This window comes from Gorilla gorilla, chromosome 5 (genome assembly GCF_029281585.2).
Source record: "Gorilla gorilla gorilla isolate KB3781 chromosome 5, NHGRI_mGorGor1-v2.1_pri, whole genome shotgun sequence".
Classification (NCBI taxonomy): domain Eukaryota; kingdom Metazoa; phylum Chordata; class Mammalia; order Primates; family Hominidae; genus Gorilla; species Gorilla gorilla.
In genome coordinates, this window is record NC_073229.2 from 135316273 (window position 1) to 135341829 (window position 25557).

At 39.0% G+C, this 25557-nt stretch overlaps 1 protein-coding gene and 1 long non-coding RNA gene across 2 annotated transcripts in view; one reads left to right on the forward strand and one right to left on the reverse strand.

Moving 5' to 3' along the window:
• Positions 1-25557, forward strand: part of SLC16A10 (solute carrier family 16 member 10) — a 140386-nt gene that overhangs the window by 73151 nt on the left and 41678 nt on the right. The window contains exons 2-3 of the mRNA XM_004044534.5: positions 16555-16699; positions 21065-21518. Coding sequence (XP_004044582.1) covers positions 16555-16699; positions 21065-21518 — 599 coding nt within the window. The remainder of the gene's footprint in view (positions 1-16554; positions 16700-21064; positions 21519-25557) is intronic.
• LOC134758649 (uncharacterized) lies at positions 13877-16296 on the reverse strand. Its single transcript, XR_010134084.1, has 3 exons — positions 16144-16296; positions 15242-15352; positions 13877-14247 (listed from the first exon to the last, which is right to left on the reverse strand). It is a non-coding gene; the product is annotated as an uncharacterized lncRNA (long non-coding RNA).

Sequence of the window (25557 nt, forward strand, 5' to 3'; positions counted from 1 at the left end):
TATGTTGGGAAGGCTGGTCTTCAATTCCTAACCTCAGGTGATCTGCCCAACTCAGCCTCCCAAAGTGCTGGTAACACAGGATTTTTCTCAGCTACTTTGCCAACCAGGGACTCACTCGGCCATGGGCCAAGGCACCCCACTCACTTGGTCCACCTGTGCTATAGCTTCTACCGACGTTCAGCGGTTCCTGAGCTCTTGTCATGCATCTAAAAAGAAGGAGGATATGCTGACAATTTGAAGTGTAAGGATGGGTGGAGAAGAATTTTACTGAGTTATGGAACAACTCTCAGCATTAAGGGGACACGGAGTGGTCCCTCACCCCCACAGTCAGGTGGTTTTTCTCTCTCTCTCTGTGGGTCTGGGTCTGGGGCTTTTTATGGACTCAGAATGGGGAGCATGTACAGATTGGTTTGTGAGTATGCAATAAAAGTTAAAGTGAAGACAATATTCAAAGGTGGGCGCGATAGTGTAGAAAACCAATTAGGAAAGGGTAGGTATGTAGCCTGGCATGGTGGCTCGTGCCTGTAATCCCAGCACTTTGGGATGCCAAGGCAGGTGGATCACCTGAGATCAGGAGTTTGAAACAAGCCTGACCAACATGGTGAAACCCCGTCTCTACTAAAAATACAAAAATTAGCAGGGTGTGGTGGCACACACCTGTAGTCCCAACTACTTGGTAGGCTGAGGCAGAAGAATTGCTGGAACCTGGGAGGCAGAGGTTGCAGTGAGCCGAGATTGCACCATGGCACTTCTGCCTGGCTGACATAGCGAGACACTGTCTCAAAAAATAGAAAGGGTAGGTATGTGTAAAATAGGTGGAGGGTGGGGATCAATCAGAGGAAAGCATGCCAAATGGGAAGACAGGTTCTCAATCCAGTCCATGGATTTGCCTGGGACTTGTAGCTAGGCTTTAAACTGTCTTCATCTTGAAGGTCAGGTTTCACCAGGGACCCGTTCCTACACCCCTATCTGCCTAGGCATTTGTCTGCCTCTTGCTGCTATCAGTTCTCCCCTCTGAAGAGGTACATCTAACTGCCATTAGAATACGGATGATGACTGATACTAACTGCTTCCTACTGACAGGGGTGCTGTTTTGGGAAAATGGCAGTCAGATCTCCCTCAGAGGCCTATCTAAGGGTCCCCAGTAAAAGGGAGCCATCGTCTGAGGCTCCAGTTTCATGACTGGAGTTTAATGGCCTGAAAATGAGAAGACAACCAGATTATTAGAAGACATGTATCAAAACAAAATAAGGGGGTAAGGACAGCTCAAAAATCCTAAGGCTGCCAGCATGCCCAGATAACAGGTGGCTATAGTTATGCCTGCTAAGATTTGGGTGCATGAGGCTCGGCTTTGGTCAGCTTCTTTGGTCTTATTTTCCCAAACAAAGAAACCTCTGGGTTACAGGCACCCTGTTTATCCTATCACCTGGCAGGATTTGCAGGATAATTGCCCAGAACTAGAATATTGATCCAGATTTTTACATCACCCATCCCTTTTGTTTCTTCTGAGCTGCAGCTGATGATCACTGGTTGGTTCACAGAAATAAGCAGGGTTAGTCTAAAATGCAGACAAAAACTTAAAAACAACTAATGAGACTAGAATTTAATGAAAAGTGTATGATAAATTTTGAAACATAATTTTTCTCTCTCCAGTCCTCATTTTTGTTAAAAACAAATCATGATAGGACTGAGTCATTTGCAGAATAAACTTTAGTCTTATATTTGGCCTGGTTATTTGCATAAAGTACAGCAAGAATAATTATTTTTCACACAGGCTTTTAAAATTGGCTTTGATGGAACTCTGTTCCACAAGTAATTTCAGATAAGACCTTTTAAAGCTGAGCCCAGCCATGGGTTTGTATCCTCAAATACCTATGAGTTGGGTAAATTCCTCTCTTCTTGAGGTCCCAAGATAACATGGGGTTCCTGGGCCTATTGGAAAGTGACATTCTTTATTCACCACAGATTAGGAACTCTGTACAGGGACTGTGTAGAAGACAAAGTATGAGGCCAGTTTTCCCAAGGGGCTTTTATTGGTTCTGCAAGTCAAACTTGATTTCTTAAAGGTAAGCACACCCTTCCAGTCAAAGCCTTGGTAAAACAACCAGTTTCTCCAGTTGTGTCCTGTTGCAAAAGAAAATGGATTCTTACTGCACTGATGCAAATAACTGTATTGCTGCAAATTAAGAATACTCACAAATAGTTTCCAAGTTCTGAGGAAACCAAGCAGAAAGAAATAAATGTGCTCCAAATTTTGTTCACTGGAGTATACCTTACTCAATTGTTAAAAGCTATAGATAGCTCAACATGAAAGTTTCCTTGACTCTGAAAAACAAAACAAGGATCAGCAATGTTTTAAGCAAAAAAAGATTACTTCAGCTTTCTATTAGTTCAGTACATTCTATTAACTCTTCTTCTGCTTGATATTCACGAACATTTCAGCTCTTCATGAGTCCTGTACATTTTCCCTCTATTCCAATGTCACAATCTCCAAAGTTATCAGAAACCTGCATTTGACAGCACCTGTCAAAGTCCCATAGCTGATTATAAACCATCTTTTGAAAAGGATCAAAATAAGACAATTGTCTGTGAATGACAAAATGTCTTTGGGTAATAACAGTCAAAGCCATGATTGACAAAGAAATTTGGTTATTTCTGAGCTTTACAATAACAACATAATAATTTTAATTACGATTGATAGCATATACTCAGACATTAGAATTTTAGAAACCTCATAGAATTTTGGAACATATGTATTTTTCATTAAAATATAACCTGAAGAAGATTAAACATTATTTTTATTTTGGCAATCCCACATAACTAAACATGTCAATTAATCCTGTTTACCTCTCTTTTGGATGCTCCAGGAGACCTCTGTAGTATTCAAAAGTAAGGGGTCAGAAAAGACAACCTTGAAACTGAAGTTTGATTTTGGGAAGCCTGTTAAGTACATTAGAGGTTTAAAACACTTTATATTATGAAATACAATTCCAGATTACCATAAGTCATTTATTTAGCCAAAATGATGACTCGAAAATTTTTAAAAAGGTAAAAATCTTTACTCATTAAGAGTGAAGACAGCTTTCCAAACAAACAATCCATCTCTGGTCTCTCCCACACCCTTTATTTTTTGATGAAATCTTTAGATAATTCTGTCCAATCTTAACCAGTTTGACCATGAGGTGAGATTCTTATAAACCTTTACAAATTTTTGTTAAAGAGTAGATCAGTGCCTTAAGAAAACCTTGTTTTTTTATTCTAATGTTCAATTTACAGAAAAGCCATGTAATACCCTTTTGAATTTAGTCAATATGTTCACACACAGAATTTCTTTTGCAAGATTAATTTTTACAAACCTTCCACAACTTGTTTAAACCTTCAACTTTATCTTATCCAACTTAAAACAATTATTTAATCCTCTAAACTAGGCAAAAATTTAAATTCCCATGCCTTCTTATAATCCTTTACTAAAAACACATTTACTTTCCTTACACACCTTGATGTAAATCTGTTTTCAGTAGTCTCAATTACATGGTATAATGGTAAACCTTAGCAATTTTTAATTTTAATGTAAAGCCTGGTAAGTTATTATAATTATGTGCTACCAATTATACCTTAAGTTGTAGCCACTCTGGTGTGCTATTGGTAATATGGCCTTACAAAACTGTAAAGCAAGCAAGGTGAACAATTTTCAAAAGCCAAAGAAGCAGGCTGGGTATGGTGGCTCACACCTGTAATCCCAGCACTTTGGGAGACCCAGCCAGGTGGATCACCTGAGGTCAGGAGTTCAAGACCAGCCTGGCTAACATGGTGAAAATCCGTCTCTACTAAAAAAAATAAAAAAATTAGTTGGTCATTATGGTGTATGCCTGTAGTCCCAGCTACTCAGGAGGGTGAGGCAGGAGAATCACTTGAACCTGGGAGGCAGAGGCAACCAAGATCATGCCACTGCACTCCATCCTGGACAACAGAGTGATACTGTTGAAAAAACAAAAAAGAGAAAAAAAGCCAAAGAAGCAGTTTATAACTTTAAAGCATTTAGTAAACCTAGTATCTGACCTGCATAATTTAGACCACATGTTTACATTTTGAAGACATTTGTATTTTACCAATAATCTCTAAAACTTTTTATTTTTCAAATATTAAAATCATTTGAACTAAAAGGTATTATAGCTTTTATTTTTCCTTCAAAAAATATTTGATCTAAGTGCTTATTTTTTTCTAAGCCAATTAGTTAGAGCTCTTTTTTATACAAACATCACACACATTACACATATATAACTACACAGACAGAGGATCCAGTAGTTGTAAGATTTTTCATTGTCCAATCTCCTAATTAGATTACTGACCTCAGGATGGAGCCTGTCAAGAGCAGGGCTAGGAAAGCATGCAGTTTTTAGGGCCTAATAAATAGTTATAGCTGGAAGACAAAAACAGATTTTGAGAGGGATTTATCTGCTTTTAATTCTTCGGGTTTCATGAGGAAAACAGAGGTTTTTTTCTAAAATGGGGTCAGTGGTGCCTCTTCCATTTTTTCCAGGGAGTCCCAGGCCATCAGAAGTTATCTTAGGGCCTCTCATGCGTGCATTAAGAGTGGCAAGACAAAATGGAGAAAAGTAATTCAGTTGACTGAAAAAGAAAATCTTTTTCCAGTGAAACAAGATGCAAGAAGAGGAAAACATAGAGGCCTTTTAAATATGCCTATAGCTTGGATATCCACTTTTAATTAAGCTGACGTTTGACCATAGTGCTCTTATTTTAAAAAATCCTTTTAAATCCCTTGTTACCCAACTTTAGCCTCACCAAGTGGCCAATATTTCTGGCTTTTGAACTTTACCAAAAGTAACCTCACAGGTGAAACCAACAAGCCTTAAGTAAGGTTGTGACTTCACTGCCTGTGTACAAGGTATTTTCAAAGAGATGGTAAGCAGTTTTTACAAAATCTAGAATCTTTAAAGATAGCTCAGAGAAAGGAAGATTTAAGAAAGGAAGCTAGAAGTTGTTCATGGAGGGGAAGAGAATCAGCAAATGATAAAAGTCACACAGATATTAGCCAGAAAGTACTCATTCCCTAAGCCAGGATTGAACCAGGGCTTCCATTGTAAAATGGCAGAGACCAAAAGAAAGTACTGCCACGTGGTTACAAGGTCAAGCTCCCAAGGACATAAAACAAGATGGAGACCTTATTCAGTTTTTTTTCCTTCAGAGACCTGTAGCAAAGTCTGTAACTGACTAGTTTGCATGGCTGGCTTGAACAGTGGGCTTATGGGGTCCTAGGTCTGTGTTCTATCCTGTCTTACTCCTTATGACAGAACTGTACAGAAAGACACACAAAGCATAGCAGATTGGCTACAGCTTAAGATTAGCCTCACAAATCCTTTTTTCCATTAATCAAAACTTTACAGAAGAATAAACAGTGATTTTTATCCTTCCTTTTACTGGTTTGCACAGGGAGAAAGAGGCCAGAAGTCTGACTGGTAAGAACTTTTACTCTTTTACTGGCATGTCAGGCTTCTGGGTTCCCTTCCCAGTTCAATTTTAAGCCAAGCAGTTTAAGGTTTGGGGAAATTAAACTTTTCACAGTTTGGGGGATGCATCCAAGGGCAGTATCCTGTGGTACAGGGACACAATTACCCATCCATGAAGAGAAGACAGAAGATGAAAAAGAAGACATTTATTTCAAAGGAGTCCCAGTGATTCAGGATGCATTCAAAAGAAGTACGGACTGAAGATGGCTGGTTACCCATCTGGAAAGAGGGGAAAAAGGCATCCTTTAGTTCCCGTCTCTTCCCAGCATATACTTAGGGTACATAAGGGGGAGAAAGAAAAGGTGTCCCCTTTCTTTCTTCCATCTTTGTATCTCCGAGTTCCGGTGACCTTGGCAGGTGCTGCCCATGGATGCCAAAACGGCTTTCACCCGTGTGGAACAGGGAGGCCTAGAGGGTAGGAATTATCTGTACTCACCTACCCGCTGCCTATCCTCCCTGCTGTCAGTAACCTTTGAGTTTCCTAGACCTCATCTATGCCATAGATACAAGCATGACCTCTTTTCATGAAGCAGGGGTTTAATTGGCAGGAATTAGTCCTACTCACCTGTGCTGTGTCCCTTGACTTTCATTGCCATCTGCTTCTCGATCCCTCAGATCCAGTTTTTCTTTCTAGGGCTTCAACCTGAAGCTCGAAATTGAGTTTGGGACAAAAAGGTGCCTCAGGAGGGTGCATGGGCTCATTAAGTTAGGGAGTCCCATGAATTTGGGTCCTGGCCTAGTAAGATGCCTTTCAAAAGGACAAAAGAAAACCCTTGCATGGAAAAGCTCTCTGTATTCACAGGGCTGTGTTTGACTCCTGATACTGTGGAGAAAAGACAAAAAACAGCTTAAGTACAAGAAGGGGGAAGTGCCTGGGAGAAAAAGCCTCTTGCTCTATGCAAATAGGTTCCTTCAACAGGGAAAAAAAAGACACTTCTAATCCCTGTATCCCCCTTGCCTCTAAGAACAGATGGAAACTGCATTGTTCTGAATTGCATATCTGACAGCTGGGCCAAATGCTCATTCTCCCCAGTAATATCTCTGTAGTTTGCAGCAACACTCTTAACATTGTAAAAGAAGAGATAGGTGCCATGACAGACCCCCCCAAAAAGAAGGAAAATGTGGTAGAAAAAACTGGATTAGAACGAGGTTGACACTCCCAACCCTTGAGAGCAATGGGGTGAAGGGTGGGTGTAGGGGTCCTCTCCAGCATCCTGTCCTCTGTAGCTGCACCATTCACTCTTAATTGGCTCACCAGAGGTTCAGTGCTTCATCTGCCTTCAGCACAAGTCTGAGGACAAGAAGCCTTGGAAATGAAAGTGAAAGAGTTTAGGTCTGCATTTACTCACCCTTCAGGGATCCCGGATGAGCCCCGAAACTGGGATTACAGTTGTGAGCCATCACGCCTGGATTCCAATATTTTCTTCTAGAAGTTTTATAGTTTTCAGTTTTACATTTAAGTTCTATGATCCATTTTGAGGTGATGTTTTATATGGTGTAAGGTAGGGATCAAATTTCATTGCTTCCTGTATTTTTAAAGCTCTGTTATTAGGTATATATACATTTATAATTGTTATAGTGTCCTGATGCCTTGACACTTTTACCATTATGAAGTATTCCTCTTCGTTTCTACTAATACTTCTTGTCTCAAAGTCTGTCTTGTCTAATATTAGTATAGCCACCTTAGGCTTTTAGGCCCAGTGTTTACATGTGATATCTTTTTCCATCTGTTTATTTTTAACTTATTTGCCTTTGAATTTAAAATGTATCTCTAAACAGGATATAATTAGTTCTTACATCTTTATCCAGTCAGACAATCTTTGCCATTTGATTAAAGTCTTTAGTCTATTTTTATTTAATGTAAAAATTGAGGCCAGGCACGGTGGCTCATGCCTGTAATCCCAGCACTTTGGGAGGCTGAGGTGGGCGGATCACTTGAGGTCAGGAGTTCAAGACCAGCCTGGCCAACATGGTGAAATCCCATCTCTATTAAAAATACAAAAATTAGCCAGGTGCGGTGGCACGTGCCTGTAAACCCAGCTACTCGAGAGGCTGAGGCAGGAGAATCACTTGAACCCAGGAGGCGGAGGTTGCAGTGAGGTGAGATCATGCCACTGCACTCCAGCTTGGGTGACAGAGCAAGACTCCATCTCAAAAAAAAAAATGATATGGCCATATCAATTTAGGTCTTTTTAAATTTAATGACATTTAGGTCAATTTTCATTTAATGTAATAATTGATATGGCCATATCATTTAGGTCTGCCATTTTGCTATTTGTTTTCTTTTTGTCTCATCTACCTTTTGTTCTTCTGTTCCTTCTTCTCTGCTTGCCTTTTCATTAATCAAATAATTTTTAGTAGTCAATTTTAATTCCTTAATTGGCTTTCTAGCTATATCTCTGTGCATAATTTTTTAGTGCTTTCTTTGAGTATTACAATATGCATCTTTAAGTCATTCCACTCTATTTTAAGTTAATACAGAATTCAGGTAAAATATAGGAGCCTTATAACAGTATATACCCATTTACATCCATCTTTAATGCTGTTGTTTTCACATATTTATTTATTATAACATCTATATATAGTGTTATAGTTTTTGTTTAAACAGTAATTTAAAGTTATCCTTGTAAAGAAATTATGAGGAAAAGTGTGTGTGTGTGTGTGTGTGTGTGTGTGTGTGTTAATCCTTCCTTTGGACCCAAGTTGCCAGTGGTGTCATTCTCTTCAGCCTGAAGAACTTTATTTAACATTCTTGTAGTGTAAATTTCCTAGTGACAGATTCTCTCCATTTAAAGAAATCTTTATTTTGCCTTCATTTTTGAAGGCTAGTTCAAAAGGCTGGATATAGAATTCTTGGTTATTTTCCCCCACTTTCAGCACTATCAATATGAAAGTTCCAATGTCTTCTGTCCCTTATTATTTACAAGAGGCCACCTGTTAATGATATCATTGTTCTCTCTAGATATATTATTTTTCTCTGCTTTCAAAATTTTCTTTTTGGCATTCAGCAGTTTGACTGTGATAAGCTTAGGAATCATTTTCTTAGTGTTTATCTTGCTGGGGGGTCTTTGAACTTCTTGGATCTATAAGTTAAAGTTTTTCACACAATTTGCAATTTTTATTTTGCGCTGTTCTTTTTATTTGTTTGTTTGCTTTTTACAGTGTCTTCCTCTGTCATCCAGGCTGGAGTGCAGTGGCACAATCGTAGCTCACTGAAGCCTCAACCTCCCAGGCTCAAGTGATCCTCCCCTCAGCTTCCTGAGTAGTTGGGACCACAGGTGGTGCATGATATCACACCTAGCTTTTTTTTTTTTTTTTTTTTTTGCTGTAAGGATGAGGTCTCACTATTTTGCTCAGGCTGGTCTTGAATATCTGGGCTCAAGTGATCCTCCTGCCTTGGCCTCCCAAAGTGCTGGGAATATAAGCATGAGCCACTGTACCCAGCCCTATTATTTCTTCAAAATGACCCACATTTTTTCCTAGAGATCCATAGGTCTCTAAGACTTAGTTAATTTTGTTTAATATTATTCTCTCACCGTGAGACAGGATTTGCAATGTGAACAAAGGCCTGCTGTCTTTAGATTGGGTAATTTCTTTATATTGGGTAATTTCTATCTCCAATACTTCACCCTTCAAAAGTATGACTGAAAAATGCATTCAGTAACTATCTGTAGTAGGGTTTGCATGACCATTTTATTCCAATGCCATAAACAGAGGTTGATTAGCAAATATTTTTAAAGCCACTCTTAAGTGAAATATAACTACCAAATAACCTTTAGGATGGCAATAAAATGGTCAAGGCAAGAGTACAGTCTATCCACTCCTGAATTTTTATATAGTTTCCAAACAGTTTCATGCCCCAGGAATTACTGGGACTTCGGTAAATAATATTTTGCATTTTAATATCTGTTTTGCATACTATTATTTTATATAATTTATGCTATTAGACTGATATTGAGTTATAACAGAGGAAAGATACCAATATACTTCAAAAGTATGACTGGAAAATGCATTCAATAGGTTCGCTTAGCAGATTGTAGATGAAAGATAAGAAAGGTCTGGGAACTTTGAAGGTAGAAATTACCCAATCTTTAGATACATACTTTTCGTCTCCAGAATTTTCTCTTTTTTTATAGTTTACATTTTGTTTTTGAGATCCCCTATCTCTTCACTAAGTAAGATCACTTCATATCTTAAATTCTTTGAAAAATATTATTTTCTAATTCATCTAACATATTTATAATAGAAACTTTGAAATCTTTGTTTGCTAAATTCAATGGCTGAGCCCTTCAGAGTCTGTTTTTATTGATTGCCTGTTTGTTTGCATGCCTCATAATTTTTGGTTGAAACTTGAACATGTAGATAATATTTTGAAATAACTCTGATTCTACTGTGTTAATCCAAGGATTATTGAGTTTTTGTTCCTAGCAGATAGCTTGCCGGAGCTCACATTGCAAATCCTGTCTCACTGTGGTGTGCGGCAGCTGATATCTCTGCTTAGTTCTTATAACTTTCGGATGCTGCCTTTCTTTATTCTGGCTTCTGTTCAGTCTACTGAGCATCTGCACATTTTATTGGCCCTCTAGAAAGCCCACAGCTTTGTAATTCTTCTTGCAACTGTAGCTTTTCAAACTCTCCCCCAATTTCTATCAGTTTTTCAGATATTTTCCAGTGTTTAAATAGTTTTGTTTAGCCCAGATTTAATAATAGTTATCTGTAGTAGGGTTTGCATGACCACTTTATTCCAATGCCACAAACAGAAGTTGATTAGCAAATATATATATATTTGCATATGTTTATTTTACATAACTTAAGGCTATTAGACCAATATTGGTTATTACAGAGCATAGATACCTTGAAAGAGGCCAAGATGGAGTGGAAATGCAGGTTGGAGCTACCAAAGGGCAAAAAACTATTCATCAACCTTTAACTACAATAAATCTTCCCTTTGGGTATTTTCATTTGTAAACACTTTGCCCTTGCAGTCATTTACATCGGCATAATTACAACACCTTTGCTTTATTTGGCATGCAGGAGAATCTTCTTAAATATTAAACCTAACCACTTTGAGTGATTTGCATCCTGCTTTTGTCATACATTTAGAGCCTTGGGATTTTTTCTCAGAATGGAGTAGGAAACAAATAGGGTCTGGATAGGGAAATTGAAAAGCTTCCTGGTATTTTTCTGTTGAAAGATTTCTTAACATGGCTTCTTGGATGTGTCTCTCTGATGTCAAACATACACACATATTCAAATAAGAGTTATACAAGCACATCTTGTACATTTTTGGCATCTATGTCTCAAGACACAGGACATTCTATCTGGTGTTCTGATCGAACCACTTTTGCATGTTAGTAGACTGAAAATTATTGGAAGGTAGAGAAATCTCTTATTTGTTTTTATATTCCCAACAGCCTAGGATAGAGCCTAGAACATTAAAGAACACTAAAATTTTAATAGTGTAACTGAAAAGCAGGTTAGTTGGTCACTGCATGTAGAGTCCAATTAACAAGAGCAAGTTCTGATACAAAGAAGTGTATTTATTTCAAAACTAGCTTAGGGGAAGAGGCACAAAGCATCCTGCCTTTAAATGTGCCACTTCACCTTTGGAGCAAAAAGTGGGCATTTTTATAAGGTAGGGGAGGAAATGAGCAAGGGCAAGGGTCCCTCTGCTACTGGGCAAGTATCTGAGCTGGCACCTTCTTGGGCAGAAGTAAGTTGTAAAAGTGGCCAAGTGGGTATGCTTTCAACATGCCCTCCTGGTGGGCATGAGTTCTGAGATGCCCTGTGGAGAGTTCTGTGGGGGCATGCTTTGGTCTGCAAATAGACTGTTAACTTTCGAGGAGAGATCCTTGGGGGGAAAATATATATTAGGAAGTCCTCTGTGGGTGTTTTGTAGAAGGACCTAGAGGGACTAGGGCTCAATTGCTATTTATTTATTTATTTATTTATTTATTTATTTATTTATTTATTGTGTGTGTGTGTATGTGAGAGAGAGAGAGAGAAAGAGAGAGAGACAAGGTCTTGCTCCGTTGCCCAGGCGGGAGTGCAGTGGCATGATCATACCTTACTGCAGCCTCAAACTCCTGGGCTCCAGGGAGCCTCCTGCCTCAGCCTCCCAAGAAGCTGGGAGTACTGTTGTGTGCTACCATGCCCAGCTAGTTTTTAAAGTATTTTTTTTTTGTAGAGATGGGGTCTTGCTTTGTTGCCCAGGCTGGGCTTGAACTCCTGGCTTCAAGTAATCCTCCTACCTCAGCCTCGCAAAGTGCTGGGATTATACATATGAGCCACTGTTCCTGGTCTAGTTTGCACTTTTTTTTTTTTTTTTGAGACAGAGTCTTACTCTTTTGCCCAGGCTGGAGTGCAGTGGCACAGTCTCAGCTCACTGGAACCTCCACCTCCCAGATTCAAGATTCAAGTGATTCTCATTACTCAGCCTCGCGAATAGCTGGGATTACAGGCACCTGCCACCACACCCAGCTAATTTTTGTATTTTTAGTAGAGATGGGGTTTCGCCCTGTTGGCCAGGCTGGTCTCGAACTCCTGACCTCAGGTGATCCACCCACCTCGGGCTCCCAAGGTGCTGGGATTACAGGTGTGAGCCAACACGCCTGGCTGTTTGCATTTTTAAGATAAAAATTTTACCATGCTGGATATATTGTAGTAGCTATGTACTTCAGTTTCTCAATTGTTAAACGAACTTAATAGAAGTACTACCTTATAGAATTTTGGGGATTAAATGAAATAGTCTTCTGAGCACAACAAATATATTATCAGCACAACAGCTAGCTCTATTGAGTCTTTATTATTATAATAGCAGTAATAGTCAGACTTGGAAGGGGTGAAAGAGAACAACAGTCCATTTTATTTTTGTGGCATATATATCATAGGTCATAAGACCTTGGATTATTTATTGTCATGTTAAAACTTGACAAAACTAGAAATGTTGTGAGTGTGCAATAGCAGGTCATAACTAATCCAATCATTAATTTATTCTTGAATTTGATCAGAAGACAGACCTAACTTCATCTATTGCCAATTATTATTGTAACAAAATCTATTGGAATTTCAGTTTAGGCACTGCAGTACAACAGTGTGAATTTCAAAAGTGAGATATTTTATGTGGCTTTTTAAAGTAGGTTTTCAAACCAGTTAAAGGCTCTAAAACCCATTAAGAAGGATACTATGGGTCAGGAATAGCATTTTATGAGGACTCTTGAGAAAACGGTGCTGTGCCCCCTCCACCATGGTACAAGTGGAGGTTACTCTCACTTGTTCTCTTACTTGGTATCTCTCCTTGTTCTCTCACTTGGTATCGAGTGAGAGGGGCTTGAGAGGGACGACTTAAGAGATTTAAAGGATTCCCCCCAGTTGCGGGGAACAGAGGACCAGGGTCTGACTCTCCAAGACACCCAACAGGGAGAGAACTGTGGCTGGCTTACTGTTCCCACAGAAAGAGCTATACTGTAATGGTGTCTGTATTGAATTTGCCTACACTCCAGCCTTTGTCAGGGCAAAGGAAATGTATTTCCTGCAGATTAGAGGTGGGCCTAGCGGAGGAGAGGGGTAGCCTGGAGTTTGACTCCTGTCCAAATAGATGCCTGAAAGGGCAGTGAGGTTCCAACGGTGAGTCTTTTGAATGACAGCCAGAAAGCCAGGAGAAGAATGAATTATCCAAGTCAATGGTGCTATGGCCAGAAGGAACTCTGAGGTGAGACTCTGAATGACCCATGAAAGTGCATCTGAGAAAAAAGAATTAGCTTCAAACATTAGCAGACAGGTGTTTTGGCAGGAGGGCTCATGTTGGAATCTCCTTGCCTTCCTTCCCCAGCCTCCGTCTCCCATGCCTACCTTGGAAAGATCTGACAGCTAGGGATGGTGTAAAGTCCTGGAAGAGAAGAAAAGCAGCTGATTTCAATCCCTTCCCAGGTTCCCTGGGGCTGAGGAAAAGATTTGATTACCTAGTGAATATTGGTTTGTTACCTAAAGTGACCATAAGCCTTTCTTTAACATTGACCAAAAGAATCAAATGGGCCTGTTGAAGTGTTCATCTAGTGTCAAGGGAAAATTTTTCCCCACTGAACAAATTTTAAGAAGGCAGTCAAGACAAGAAGCTGTATTTGATTATATCCTGTTAGTGCTTATTCAATAGACACATAAATCTGTAATTTTTAATATTTAGTATAGAAGTAGGTTGAAATCCACAGTAATTCACAGAAACTTGTGCAAGGGTTTTGTTTTGTTTTCTTTTCTTTTCTTTCTTTTTTTTTTTTTTGAGACAAAATCTCACTCTGTCCCCCAGGTTGGAGTACAGTAGGATGACCTCGGCTCACTGCAGCCTCCCCACCTGCCAGGTTCAAGCAATTCTTGTGCCTCAGCCTCCTGAGTAGCTGGGATTACAGGCATGAGCCAACACGGGCGGCTAATTTTTGTATTTTTAGTAGAGACGAGGTGTCTCCATGTTGGCCAGGCTGGTCTTGATCCTGACCTCAGGTGATCTGCCTGCCTTGATCTCCCAAAGTGCTGGGATTACAGGTGTGAGCCACCATGCCCGGCCAAGGTCTTTTTTCTTGAAAATATCGTCACTCATATAAGCAGTATGTGCAATATAAGGATATGCTCTTGGGTTTCTTGCTGTGGTCTAATATTTAGTGTTGGCCCCTTAATTATAAAAGTTGCTTTTATCTAAAAGTAGATGTTGGTTGTCAGGCAATGTTTGCTGTAAAAAATAAATAAAAAATAAAAGTAGATGTTAGGATATTTTCTTCTAGCCTGCCTAGTATTTATATTAGATTCTTTCTTTTTTTGAGAAAGAGTCTCGCTCAGCTTCCCAGGCTGGAGTGCGCAGTGGCGCGATCTCGGCTCACTGCAACCACCATCTCCCGGGTTCAAGTGATTCTCCCATCTCAGCCTCCCAAGTAGCTGAAATTACAGGCACCCACCACCACGCCTGGCTAATTTTTGTATTTGAGTAGAGGCGGAGTTTCACCATGTTGGCCAGGCTGGTCTGGAACTCCTGACCTCAGGTGATCAGCCCACCTCGGCCTCCCAAAGTGCTAGGATTACAGATGTGAGCCACCGCACCCAGCCTAGATCATTTCTTAAACCATAGATGTCTGAACTTTTTTGAATGAAATTAAATGATTAGAGATTAGTAAAATATTTGTATAAGATAGCAGACTAACAAATTCTTACTAGTCTGGGTGTGGTGACTCATGCCTGTAATGCCAGCAATTTGGGAGGCCAGGGTGGGCCAATCACTTAAGCCCAGGAGTTTGAGACCAGCCTGGGCAACATGGCGAAACCTTGTCTCTACAAAAGATACAAAAATTAGCTGGTGTGGTGGCACACACCTGTAGTCCCAGCTACTCAGGAGGCTTAGGTGGGAGGATGGCTTGAGCCTAGAAGGCAGAGGTTGCAGTGAGCAAACGTTGCGTCACCGCACTCCAGCCTGGGTGACACAGCGAGACCCTGTCTCATTAAAAAAAGAAAATTTAACCTGTCTCAAGCTCTCCATACTGTAAGGCTCTGCATGTCTTGGTTGGATTGTGCTAATATATTTGGCCAATCAGCTCCTTCCTACTGTCTACTTTTGAATCCCTGTCACCACCATCTAAGTCAAGATGACAGTGTTTACACAGTCTCTTCATTGTGTTTTAAGATTATAGTCTTCTTTCTGGTGAGGGAAGAAAGAAAATAGAAATATGGCTTACTGATTGGGCCATGGCTCACGCCTGCAATCCCAGCATTTTAGAGGCCGAGGTGGGAGGATTGCTGGAAGCCAGGAGTTCAAGACCAGCTTGAGTAGCAAAGTGAGACCCTGTCTGTACAAAAGAAACACACACAAAAGAAATATGACTGACTAAAATACATATAATTTTCATAATACTTTAAAATGTAAGAAGGCAAAAAATTTCTGGGCTCAAGGTGGGTGATCGCTTGAACCCAGGAGTTCAAGACCAGTGTGGGCAACCTGGCAAAACCTTGTTTCTACAAAAAGTACAAAAATTAGCCAGGCATGGTGGTGCACACCTGTGGTTCTAGCTACTTGGAAGATTGAGGTGGGAAATTTGCTTGAGCCTGGGCTGTCGAGATCGCAGTGAGCTGAGATTGCACCACTGCACTCCAGCCTGGACAGTGGAGCGAGACCTTTCCTCAAAAAAAAAGGCAAAAAATTAAATTATTAGTATGGTAAAGTTTCATTTGGACTTAATATGAAACTCATTTCTAGAAATGATGATCATTTGCATAGGGCTTAATTTCCTTTGCTAAGAAAATAGAGTAGTATACTAGGAGACTTCCAGAGCTGCATAGAGCTTCAGGGTCATCTACCAAGACAGACAATTTGTTGTCGTCATCAGTGTTAAACTCTAAATTATTAAGTGCTTATGTGCCAGATACTGAAGTTTATATACACTTTCTCTAATCTTTAATAATTCCAGAAAGGTATGTGTTTGATCCATTTTCAAGATAAGAAAACTCATTCAGAGGGTAAGTAACCTGACCAAGAATACGTTGTAGTTGTAGATCTGGGACTATGACTCATGTCTGTTTTTTCCACAGCCCATTTTCACTTAGGTTCCATTAGTTTATTATATATTTTAGAAGGACTTACAGACTTGATTTCCTCAGCGAAGTCAGATTACTCATTTCTTTGGCACAGAATTATGATTATTTGTATTTAATATTTCTTTCTTGTTGGTTTTCATTGTTGGGTTTTTATGGAATCTGACTTCTGATTCTCAATTTTTTTATTGTGAAATATAACATACCTTCAGAAAAAAAGATTAAACATATCTATGGTTTTATAAATGATTATGAAATAAATACCCAGTAACTATTATCCAGGTCAGCAAATATTCTACTAGTGTATGAGTCAATTTCCATGGCAAAAGAACTAAGCTTAGGCACTATACTCAAAAAAACTAAAAATAAAATTTTTCTAAATGTGTATTATATCAATGGAATAAATACAAATATAACTTACCATGTCATAATTCCCCCCACGCTTTCCCCTCTTTTACAGCATGGGTAGGTTCTCTCTCCATGGGGATGATTTTCTTTTGCTGCCCAATAGTCAGCGTCTTCACAGACCTATTTGGTTGTCGGAAAACAGCTGTCGTGGGTGCTGCTGTTGGATTTGTTGGGCTCATGTCCAGTTCTTTTGTAAGGTAAGGACTTGGTTTTTTCATGTTGCTTTTTAAAAACTGTTAGATACCTTAAAGTTTTACTTTCAGAAACTATGCTATTTACAAGCAAAGATCCTCCTTTTCATTTTTTAAAACTTTAAGCAATATGACTTATAAAACAAACTGTTATCCATAGCAGCAAATCAGAACTTGAGAATTTGAATGCTTTTTTTTCTTGTAATGCCTAAGACTTAGACATCAATCAGGATATATGTGTTTCTTGGTGCATGGAAAAATGTTTCTCCTTATCTTTTTCTTCTATTCACATAAAAATCCTAATGGCACTCAAGTTATAACAATGATTTATCTAAAACAGCAGCCTTAGTTTAAGGTCAGTTCAGTCTGAGGCCCACGGGTTACAATAAGTGGTGTTCTAAAGTAGCTGTTCATAGGCTTGATATGAAATATTTTTATTAATGAGACCAAAACTTTGCCATTTATTCCAACCCAGGTAGAGAATTCCTGTCTGTTCTTTAAAAAAAGAACATGCTAAAATTTTAAAATATCATGGCAAAATGAAGTGGTCCAATGTACCTTAAAATAAAACTTAATGTCAATGTACTTCTCCTGTATCTATTAGAATAAGGATCCCCAACCCCTGTGCCACAGACTGGTACGGGTCCATGGCCTGTTAGGAATTGGGCTGCACAGCAGGAGGTGAGCTGTGGGTGAGTAAGCAAAGCTTCCTCTATATTTATAGCTGCTCCCCATTACTTGCATTACCACCTGAGCTCCACCTCCTGTCAGATCAGTGGCAGCATTAGATTCTTCTAGGAGTGCCAACCCTATTGTGAACTGTACATATGAGGGATCTAGGTTGCACTCCCCTTATGAGAATCTAAATGTCTGATGATCTGTCACTTTCTCCCGTCACACCCAGATGTGACCGTCTAGTTTCAGGAAAACAAGCCCAGGACTCCCACTGATTCTACATTATGATGAGTTGTATAATTATTTCATTATATATTACAATGTAATAATAATAGAAATAAAGTGCACAATAAATGTAATGCACTTGAATCATCCCTAACCGCCCTCCCCCGGCACCATCTGTGGAAAAATTCTTCCTGAAACTGGTCTCTGGTGCCGAAAAGATTGGGGATTCCTGTATTAGAAGAAAAGACGCAGTGCACTGAAGAGGGACTCACTGTAAGGAACGGATGGGCACATAACTGCATGGAACACCTCTCCCTGCAGCTCTAGTTCTCCTTGTAAGTCCCTTGCGTTGGTAGAATAATCCTCAGTTAGACAAACACTGATTTAATACGTAGCTCTGGCCAGCAGGAGGTGATTAAGAAGAAAACCTCTTAAGATGATTTCCATCCTTTGTCTTTACTTTAGTGGTTTATCTTCATTTCCTGCCTCTTTCCTGTCCCTAGCTGTCTTTATGCTGCTTTAGTTGAAAAGCGTTAGTGTGGTCATTAAGGAAAAATAAGTCAAATTTACATTTGACTTTTTATTTTTAAATATTTAATCAACAGAATCCTTGGTTTTACTCATTGCCGCCCCCCACCCCCCAACACACATCCCTTCCTCAACTCTAAAGTGAGCCTCATTCTTTCATATTTTCTTCCATCTAATTTAGAAATTCTATTTGGATTTTTAAAAATTATATTTATTTCTTTGTAGAAAATAGATATTTTCATCCTTAAAGTACCTTTATGGGTTTTTTCTTCTAAAACTGTTTTTTAAAGAAAAAAAGTTTTGTTTGGAAGAAGATTCTTGTAGGTAATTCCATGAGATGATTTATTTTAGCAACAACATAATATTTACATTATTATTAATGTAATTAATGTTATTAATACCTCATCAGATAGCTTCTTTGATCTGGAAGCTTCCAGGTACCTATTGTCAGTACTTGTGGCTCTACCACTTGCCGAATGTATTACAACTCTAGTTGTGGTAGAGAGGGGACTGAGAGGTAGACAACTTATGTAATCTACTACCTAGTTTGTTAACAAAACACACATACAAAGCAATGTTTTTCAAATTTTTCTGACCACTGAGCAATAAAAATTATGACATATATTTTGATGTGACCCAGTTGTCTCTCTTTCTCTACCCTCTAAGTGAAACAAAATTTATTGAAACCAAAATTCCCTTACTACATGTAATATTCTCATATATTCTATTAAATTTCATTATTTAGCTTGCTGATCAAAGGCTACTGAAACTTGAGAGCAAGATACAGGAGCAGGGGGAAATGTGGTATAGATTCTGAGTGTCGAGTGGCAGGTCCATTTTTCCTCTAGCTCCAGTTCTGCCTTCTGAGGAAAACCTTCTCCAACAACTTAGGTCAATCACACCCATGTCCCTTCTCTGAATCCTTTTTGCGCATATGATTGGTATCCGACAGCCTTACTCATTTACATTGCACTTATTCGGCTGCCAAATGTCACAAACTGGAACCATGTGTTACTGAAGGGAAAACCTGGAAGTGAAAAGGGTTCAGCAGTAGTGCAAATACCATCACAAAGCTCATATACTTCACTCTGCAGGAGGGAGAAGCTCTGTGGTTTTCCAAATGAGAGCATTACAGTACAGTGGTACCACTGTACAGGAACTGATGTTCCTGATGATTCTGCCGTGAACAGTATTTTTAATATACACTTTGAAGAAGGCAGAGAGAAATGTATAATAGACTTAAATTTTTTTCTTTAAAATTGTTAAGTAAAAACAAATAAGCACTTTAAGTTACAATTATCTGGAAAACTACTTAGGTGGAAAAACTGATACAGAATGAATGAAGTATTAATTTCTGTTTTGTTCTGTGTTATTATTATTAGGGATAGATGTCTTGTTTCTTTAAGCAGACTATGAATATCTTGAAGGCAGAACCACATTTGTTTTTTTTTTGAGACAGGGTCTCACTATTACTCAGGCCAGAATGCAGTGGTGTTATCATAGCTGACTGCAGCCTGGATTCCTGGGTTCAAGCCATCCTCCTGCCCCAGCTTCCTGAGTAGCTAGGACTACAGGCATGTGCCATCACAACCAGCTAATTTCAGCTATTTTTTTTTTTAAGTAGAGATGGGGTTTTGCTTTGTTGCCAGACTGGTCTCAAGCCATCCTCCTGCCTTGGCCACCCAAAGTGTTGGGATTACAGGTGTCAGCCACCACGTCTGGCCAAGGACCAGATTTTTAATATTCTTTTCCACAACGTATCTGGTACATAGTAGTTGCTTAATATGTTGGCTAAACAAAGAGTGGAGATTCAGTAAAGGGTGATCAGAGTGAGGTGAGATTAATTTGGGACAGCCTAGAAGTGATTCTTGAGCCTGATTTGAAGGTGGTGCTAGCTGTGGATTAATAGAGGGAGAAGGGCATCTCAGAGAGAGGATTGCCAATATGCCTTAATTTTATCAGATTCTAGAGTTCCTTATGATTACCTCAGCATGTTGCTAGACTAGCATTATTATCCAAAATTTTAATTATTAACCAACTTTAATCTTACTTTCTAACAAATTGTTTGCTTTTACTACTGATAGCCTTTTCAAAAAACTTTAACTAGTTTTATTCCTTACCATAATTGCTTCAAAGAACATAATGATATGATCCTTTATCTTCCTAAGAAATGTGCAATTATTCGGTTAAACTGTAAGATTATTTAATCCATTATTCTTTTGACACATGCATGGCCTTACAGCTTACAAACTGGGATCACTAAAGGAATACACTTAATTTAAGTCTTTCTGTAGTCAGAATATGATTTCTTGTTGTCTTGCACAATACTGAGAACAGTGCAGTACAGGGCGAAGGTTGGTCTACAGCCCTTAGGCCAGCAAAAACAGGCACAACTGCGCCTCTGTGCAAATGTTCCTGACATAACCTTGGGGAAAAAATATAAAATGCGGCCTTTTCTTTTACTACCTTGTTTGGTAAGTACCTGGAAAAACTCCATGAAATAATTAGATTTCATAGTTAATTCTAACTTTTTTAAAAAATGTTTCATTGAGACTAGGTTTTTGGTTTGTTAATTGAATCACTGTTGATTTTACCCTTCCTGGCACCAACCTTTATTTCTGAGCTGTGGAGAGCACAGTTCTTACTCAGTGCTGTGTGCGTCACCTGAAATCCACAGAAAGAGGAGGCGGAACAAAATCACTGATGACCTTAATGGTTATTTTTCACATATTCAGATTAAATTAAAATACGTTTAGTGCTACATGCTTGACTTACTGAGTTTTTCCCTCTATTTTGGTTGATTTTTTTTTTTTTTTTGGTTAACTTTTACTTGTAGAAAATATGTTGATGAACAAAAACCCACTTATACTATAAGATTTTATTCTACCAAGCACACAGTAACAATATTGAAAGCTGCTTTCCATCTTTTTCATCTTTATACAGTTCCATCGAGCCTCTGTACCTTACCTATGGAATCATATTTGCCTGCGGCTGCTCCTTTGCATACCAGCCTTCATTGGTCATTTTGGGACACTATTTCAAGAAGCGCCTTGGACTGGTGAATGGCATTGTCACTGCTGGCAGCAGTGTCTTCACAATCCTGCTGCCTTTGCTCTTAAGGGTTCTGATTGACAGCGTGGGCCTCTTTTACACATTGAGGGTGCTCTGCATCTTCATGTTTGTTCTCTTTCTGGCTGGCTTTACTTACCGACCTCTTGCTACCAGTACCAAAGATAAGGAGAGTGGAGGTAGCGGATCCTCCCTCTTTTCCAGGAAAAAGTTCAGTCCTCCAAAAAAAATTTTCAATTTTGCCATCTTCAAGGTGACAGCTTATGCAGTGTGGGCAGTTGGAATACCACTTGCACTTTTTGGATACTTTGTGCCTTATGTTCACTTGGTGAGTATGCTCCTTCACTGATCATGAATATTACTATTTAATAAAGAAAAACTTCTTCGAAGAGAAAGTTAGGTCGAGTTAAAGTTGGCCTCAAACATTATCCTGGTTGTAATTTGGGTATTCTTGAAATGAAAGGTCTCTCAAGACAATGTCAGCACATCCATCAGACCACTAAACAGAGAGAGTATGTTTCATAGTGTGCTTTGGTATTTTAAAAACCCCGCAAACCCAGCCAGACACCATGGTGCCTGTCTATGGTCCCAGCTACTAAGCTGAGGCAGGAGGATCACTTGAGCCCAGGAGTTCGAATCCAGCCTAGACAACATAGAGAGACTCTACCTCTAAAAATAAAATAAAAGTCCCCAAACAAACACAATGTTTTTTAAAAGGAAGGATAAAATAGTGGAACAAATTACATTCAATATAAAACATTTGATAGGTCTCTTTTTCTTCATATGGCTTTTATCAGGGACAAAGCTAGTGCTATGATTTTGCTACCATAAGTAAATTGTTTTTCAACCGAAGGGTGTAGGTAATTAGCAAAAAAGCCATGATGTTGATACAAAGAAACATTACATCTACTTGTGGTACACTTCTGGGAAAATGGGAATTCTATTCAGAGGAATATCTGAGAAAACTTACTCAAGATCTAAATGAGGAAAGAGAACTATGGTTTTATAGGAAATTAGGATTTCAAGTGCTCAATAAGTTTATATTGTTTATTTCTATTTTAAAGGCAAAATTCAGCTTTGTTATACTGAAATACGAATAATTAATGTCTAGACTGGGGTTGGTGCCTCACGTCTGTAATCCCACCACTTTGGGGGGCTGATGCAGGACTTCAAGACCAGCATGGGCAACATAAGGAGACTTCATCCCTACCTGGGGAAGGAAAAAAAAAAAAAAGAAGGAAGAAGCAGTGTCTAAAGTATCTGCCCCTGGCAACGTTTGTTCAAAAATGTTCATTATGTTTCTTCCTTTTTTCTTTTGTGGCTGAAAATGTATTTACAATTCACCGTAAATGATAAAAATGGCATTGGCACACATATTTGTATGTTCGTGAACTTGGATTTTTTTCTAGCTTACAGTCTACTTTTGGAGATTTGTGCAATTTTTCTTTAGTTAAGAAATAAGTATAAATATAACTGATTTATGGACTATCAGGCTACATCCTGATCTGATAGTCCATTTTCATACTGTTAGGAAAGTATAGCTGAACCAATTTAAGGTAAGTTTCCTGGAATATAGATCTGTTGTGACAGGATTAACTTTACCAACCAACCTCTTTCATAGCTTCTGTAGTCAAGAGAACATTTATTGTGTCCTTTCTCAAAAAGATGAGCAGAAATTCTTTTTCTTTTTTTTCTTTTTTCCAGACAGGGTCTTGTTAAGTTGCTCAGGCTGGCTTCAAGCAACCCTCCTGCCTCAGCTAGGATTACAGGTGCAAGCCACCACACCCAGCTTTAAAAAAAAAATTCTCTTTGGTACTACCATGTGAACACACCTAGAGAAATCATAACTCAGCTTTGCTAATACTAGACATTTACCAAAGGAAAAGTGATAGATGACTGTCTAGTTATTTTTGGTTATATATTTATAATTTGTAAATTAATTTCACATATATTACTTCATTTGACTTTCACAATAAACCAGTAAAGCAGATAAAATAAATATTAGCCCCAATTTTACAGACTGAAAAACAGATCTATTGTTTATAGAGACGTTAAGTGATTTTCCAAGAATTACATGTCAGTAAACAGCAGAGCAGGAGTTAGTTCTCTTCCACTGTGCTTACCTGGTAGCAAAATCAGTCTACAGTCTTAATAGCATATTGGGCCACTTCCCTGGCTGTATTACCAAATGTGTCCATCTTATTAGGGGAAAAATGAGTATGCCTAAGGAAATTTAATAAACATGTTATTTCTTCAGGTAAATCAAATTTCATAGTGGAAGGTGAGTTAGACAATGTTATAGATACTTTTGTGATCAGGAGATGGCAAATCAGATGGTGCACAGAACAATAAAGTCTCTGTTAATTCTGTTAATAAACCATGCCTTTTTTCTGCTTTCCCTTCTTCCAGGCATGTTTTCTTACAAAATATGTTGACATTGTTCATTTGAGATTTTCTCTTTCTCATAACGGTGCCCGTTATGGCACTGAATGCAGCACGGTAGAGGAAAGATCAGATAGCTAAATGCCATACAGGTGTTTAAATCTCCTCTTTGGTTATGTACTGAGTTTGTCACTTTGTTGTAATTTAAGGTTTGAATTATGGATACTTAACCAGGAATGGGACACTAGTTTCCTCCTTATACAGGGAAAAGTTGTCTCATATCCTTCAAAAGACTAGTAAAGTAGATGATGTTCAATTCCTACTAAACCCTTTATTGACTGTTGAGGGGACACATATATGAGACGTAAAAATTTGCTCTGAAGGAGCATAAACCTAGTACATGTAATTAAAAATGGCTACAGTTTATAAAGCACTTTTACATACATTCTCTCATTTAATATTCACAACAATGCAGTACCTGTGGTGTATCCTCTTTATTTGATGGAAGGGAAGACTAAGGCCCGGAAAGATTAAATAACTTGCTCAGCCAGGCACAGTGGCTCACGCCTATAATCTCACCACTTTGGGAGAATGAGGTGGAAGGATCACTTGAGCCCAGCAGTTCAAGACCAGCTTGAGCAACATAGTGAGATTGCATCTCTACAAAAAGTAATTAAAAAAAATTATCTGGGCATGGTGGTGCATGCCTGTGGTCCCAGCTACTTGGGAGGCTGGGGTGGAAGGATTGCATGAGCCCAGGAGGTCAAGGCTGCAGTGAGCCATGATGGTGCGACTGCACTCCAGCCTGGGTGACTGAGTAAGACCCTATCTCTAAAAAAAATTATAAAGTATTCTAAAGGAAGAACAGATGGAACAATTTGTAATTTATTTGTCTCCTCCTTCTAGTGGCAGCCTTTTAAATATGGAAGGTGAAGAAATAAAGAGCCAGATGTGGTGGTACACACCTGTAGTCCTAACTACTCAGGAGGCTGAGGCAGGAGGATTGCTGGAGCCCAGGAGTTCAAGGCTGTGGTGTGCTATGATTGTGCCACTGCACGCCAGCCTGGGTAACAGAGCAAGACTCTGTCTCTAAAAAACAGATAATAAATAAAGAAGTAACTTGCTCGAGGTCACAGAGATAGTGACTGATAATTATTACTATAGTACTTTTATGTAAGAGGCAGTATTGTATAGTGGTTTAAAAGTGAAGGTTCTGGGCCTGGTGCGGTGGCTCACCCCTGTAATCCCAGCACTTTGGGAGGCCAAGGCAGGTGGATCACCAGAGGTCAGGAATTTGTGACCAGCCTGGCCAACATGGTGAAACCCTGTCTCTACTAAAAGCACAAAAATTAGCTGGACGTGATTGCTTGCACCTGTAATCTCAGCTACTTAGGAGGCTAAGGCAGGAGAATCGCTTGAACTTGGGAGGCGGAGGTTGCAGTGAGCTGAGACCACACCATTGCACTCCAGCCTGGGTGACAAGAGCGAAACTCCATCTCAAAAAAAAAGGTTCTGAAGTAAGACAGATCTGGATTTAAATTCAGGTTTTGTTTCTTACTAGTTGCATAACCTTGGGCATCCTCTGTAAGCATCAGTTTCCTCATCTATGGAGATAAACCCAATTTTGCAGAGTTGTGAGGATTAGATAAAATGTATGTGAAACATCTACCTCAGTTCTGGCATAAAAATGGGAGTTATTTTAATGTAAGGCAATGTGATTGCCAACTTGAGATAGAAGTAAATTTTGAAAGGAGAAAGATAATACCCATTTGGAAAAGTGGTTTTAAAAAGTTTCATAGCATTGGAGTTGGGCCTTGAGCATGCGATTTTGTGTACAAATCTGATCTTTGATCAACTAGGGAACTAACTTACCAGTTTAGGTCTTTGAAGATTCAGAAATACAACAGAGTGCTCTCATTGCTATGTTAAAAATTCTAAGATCTTATTAGATTGTACATGATGATTTGAGAGAGAATATGCATGCT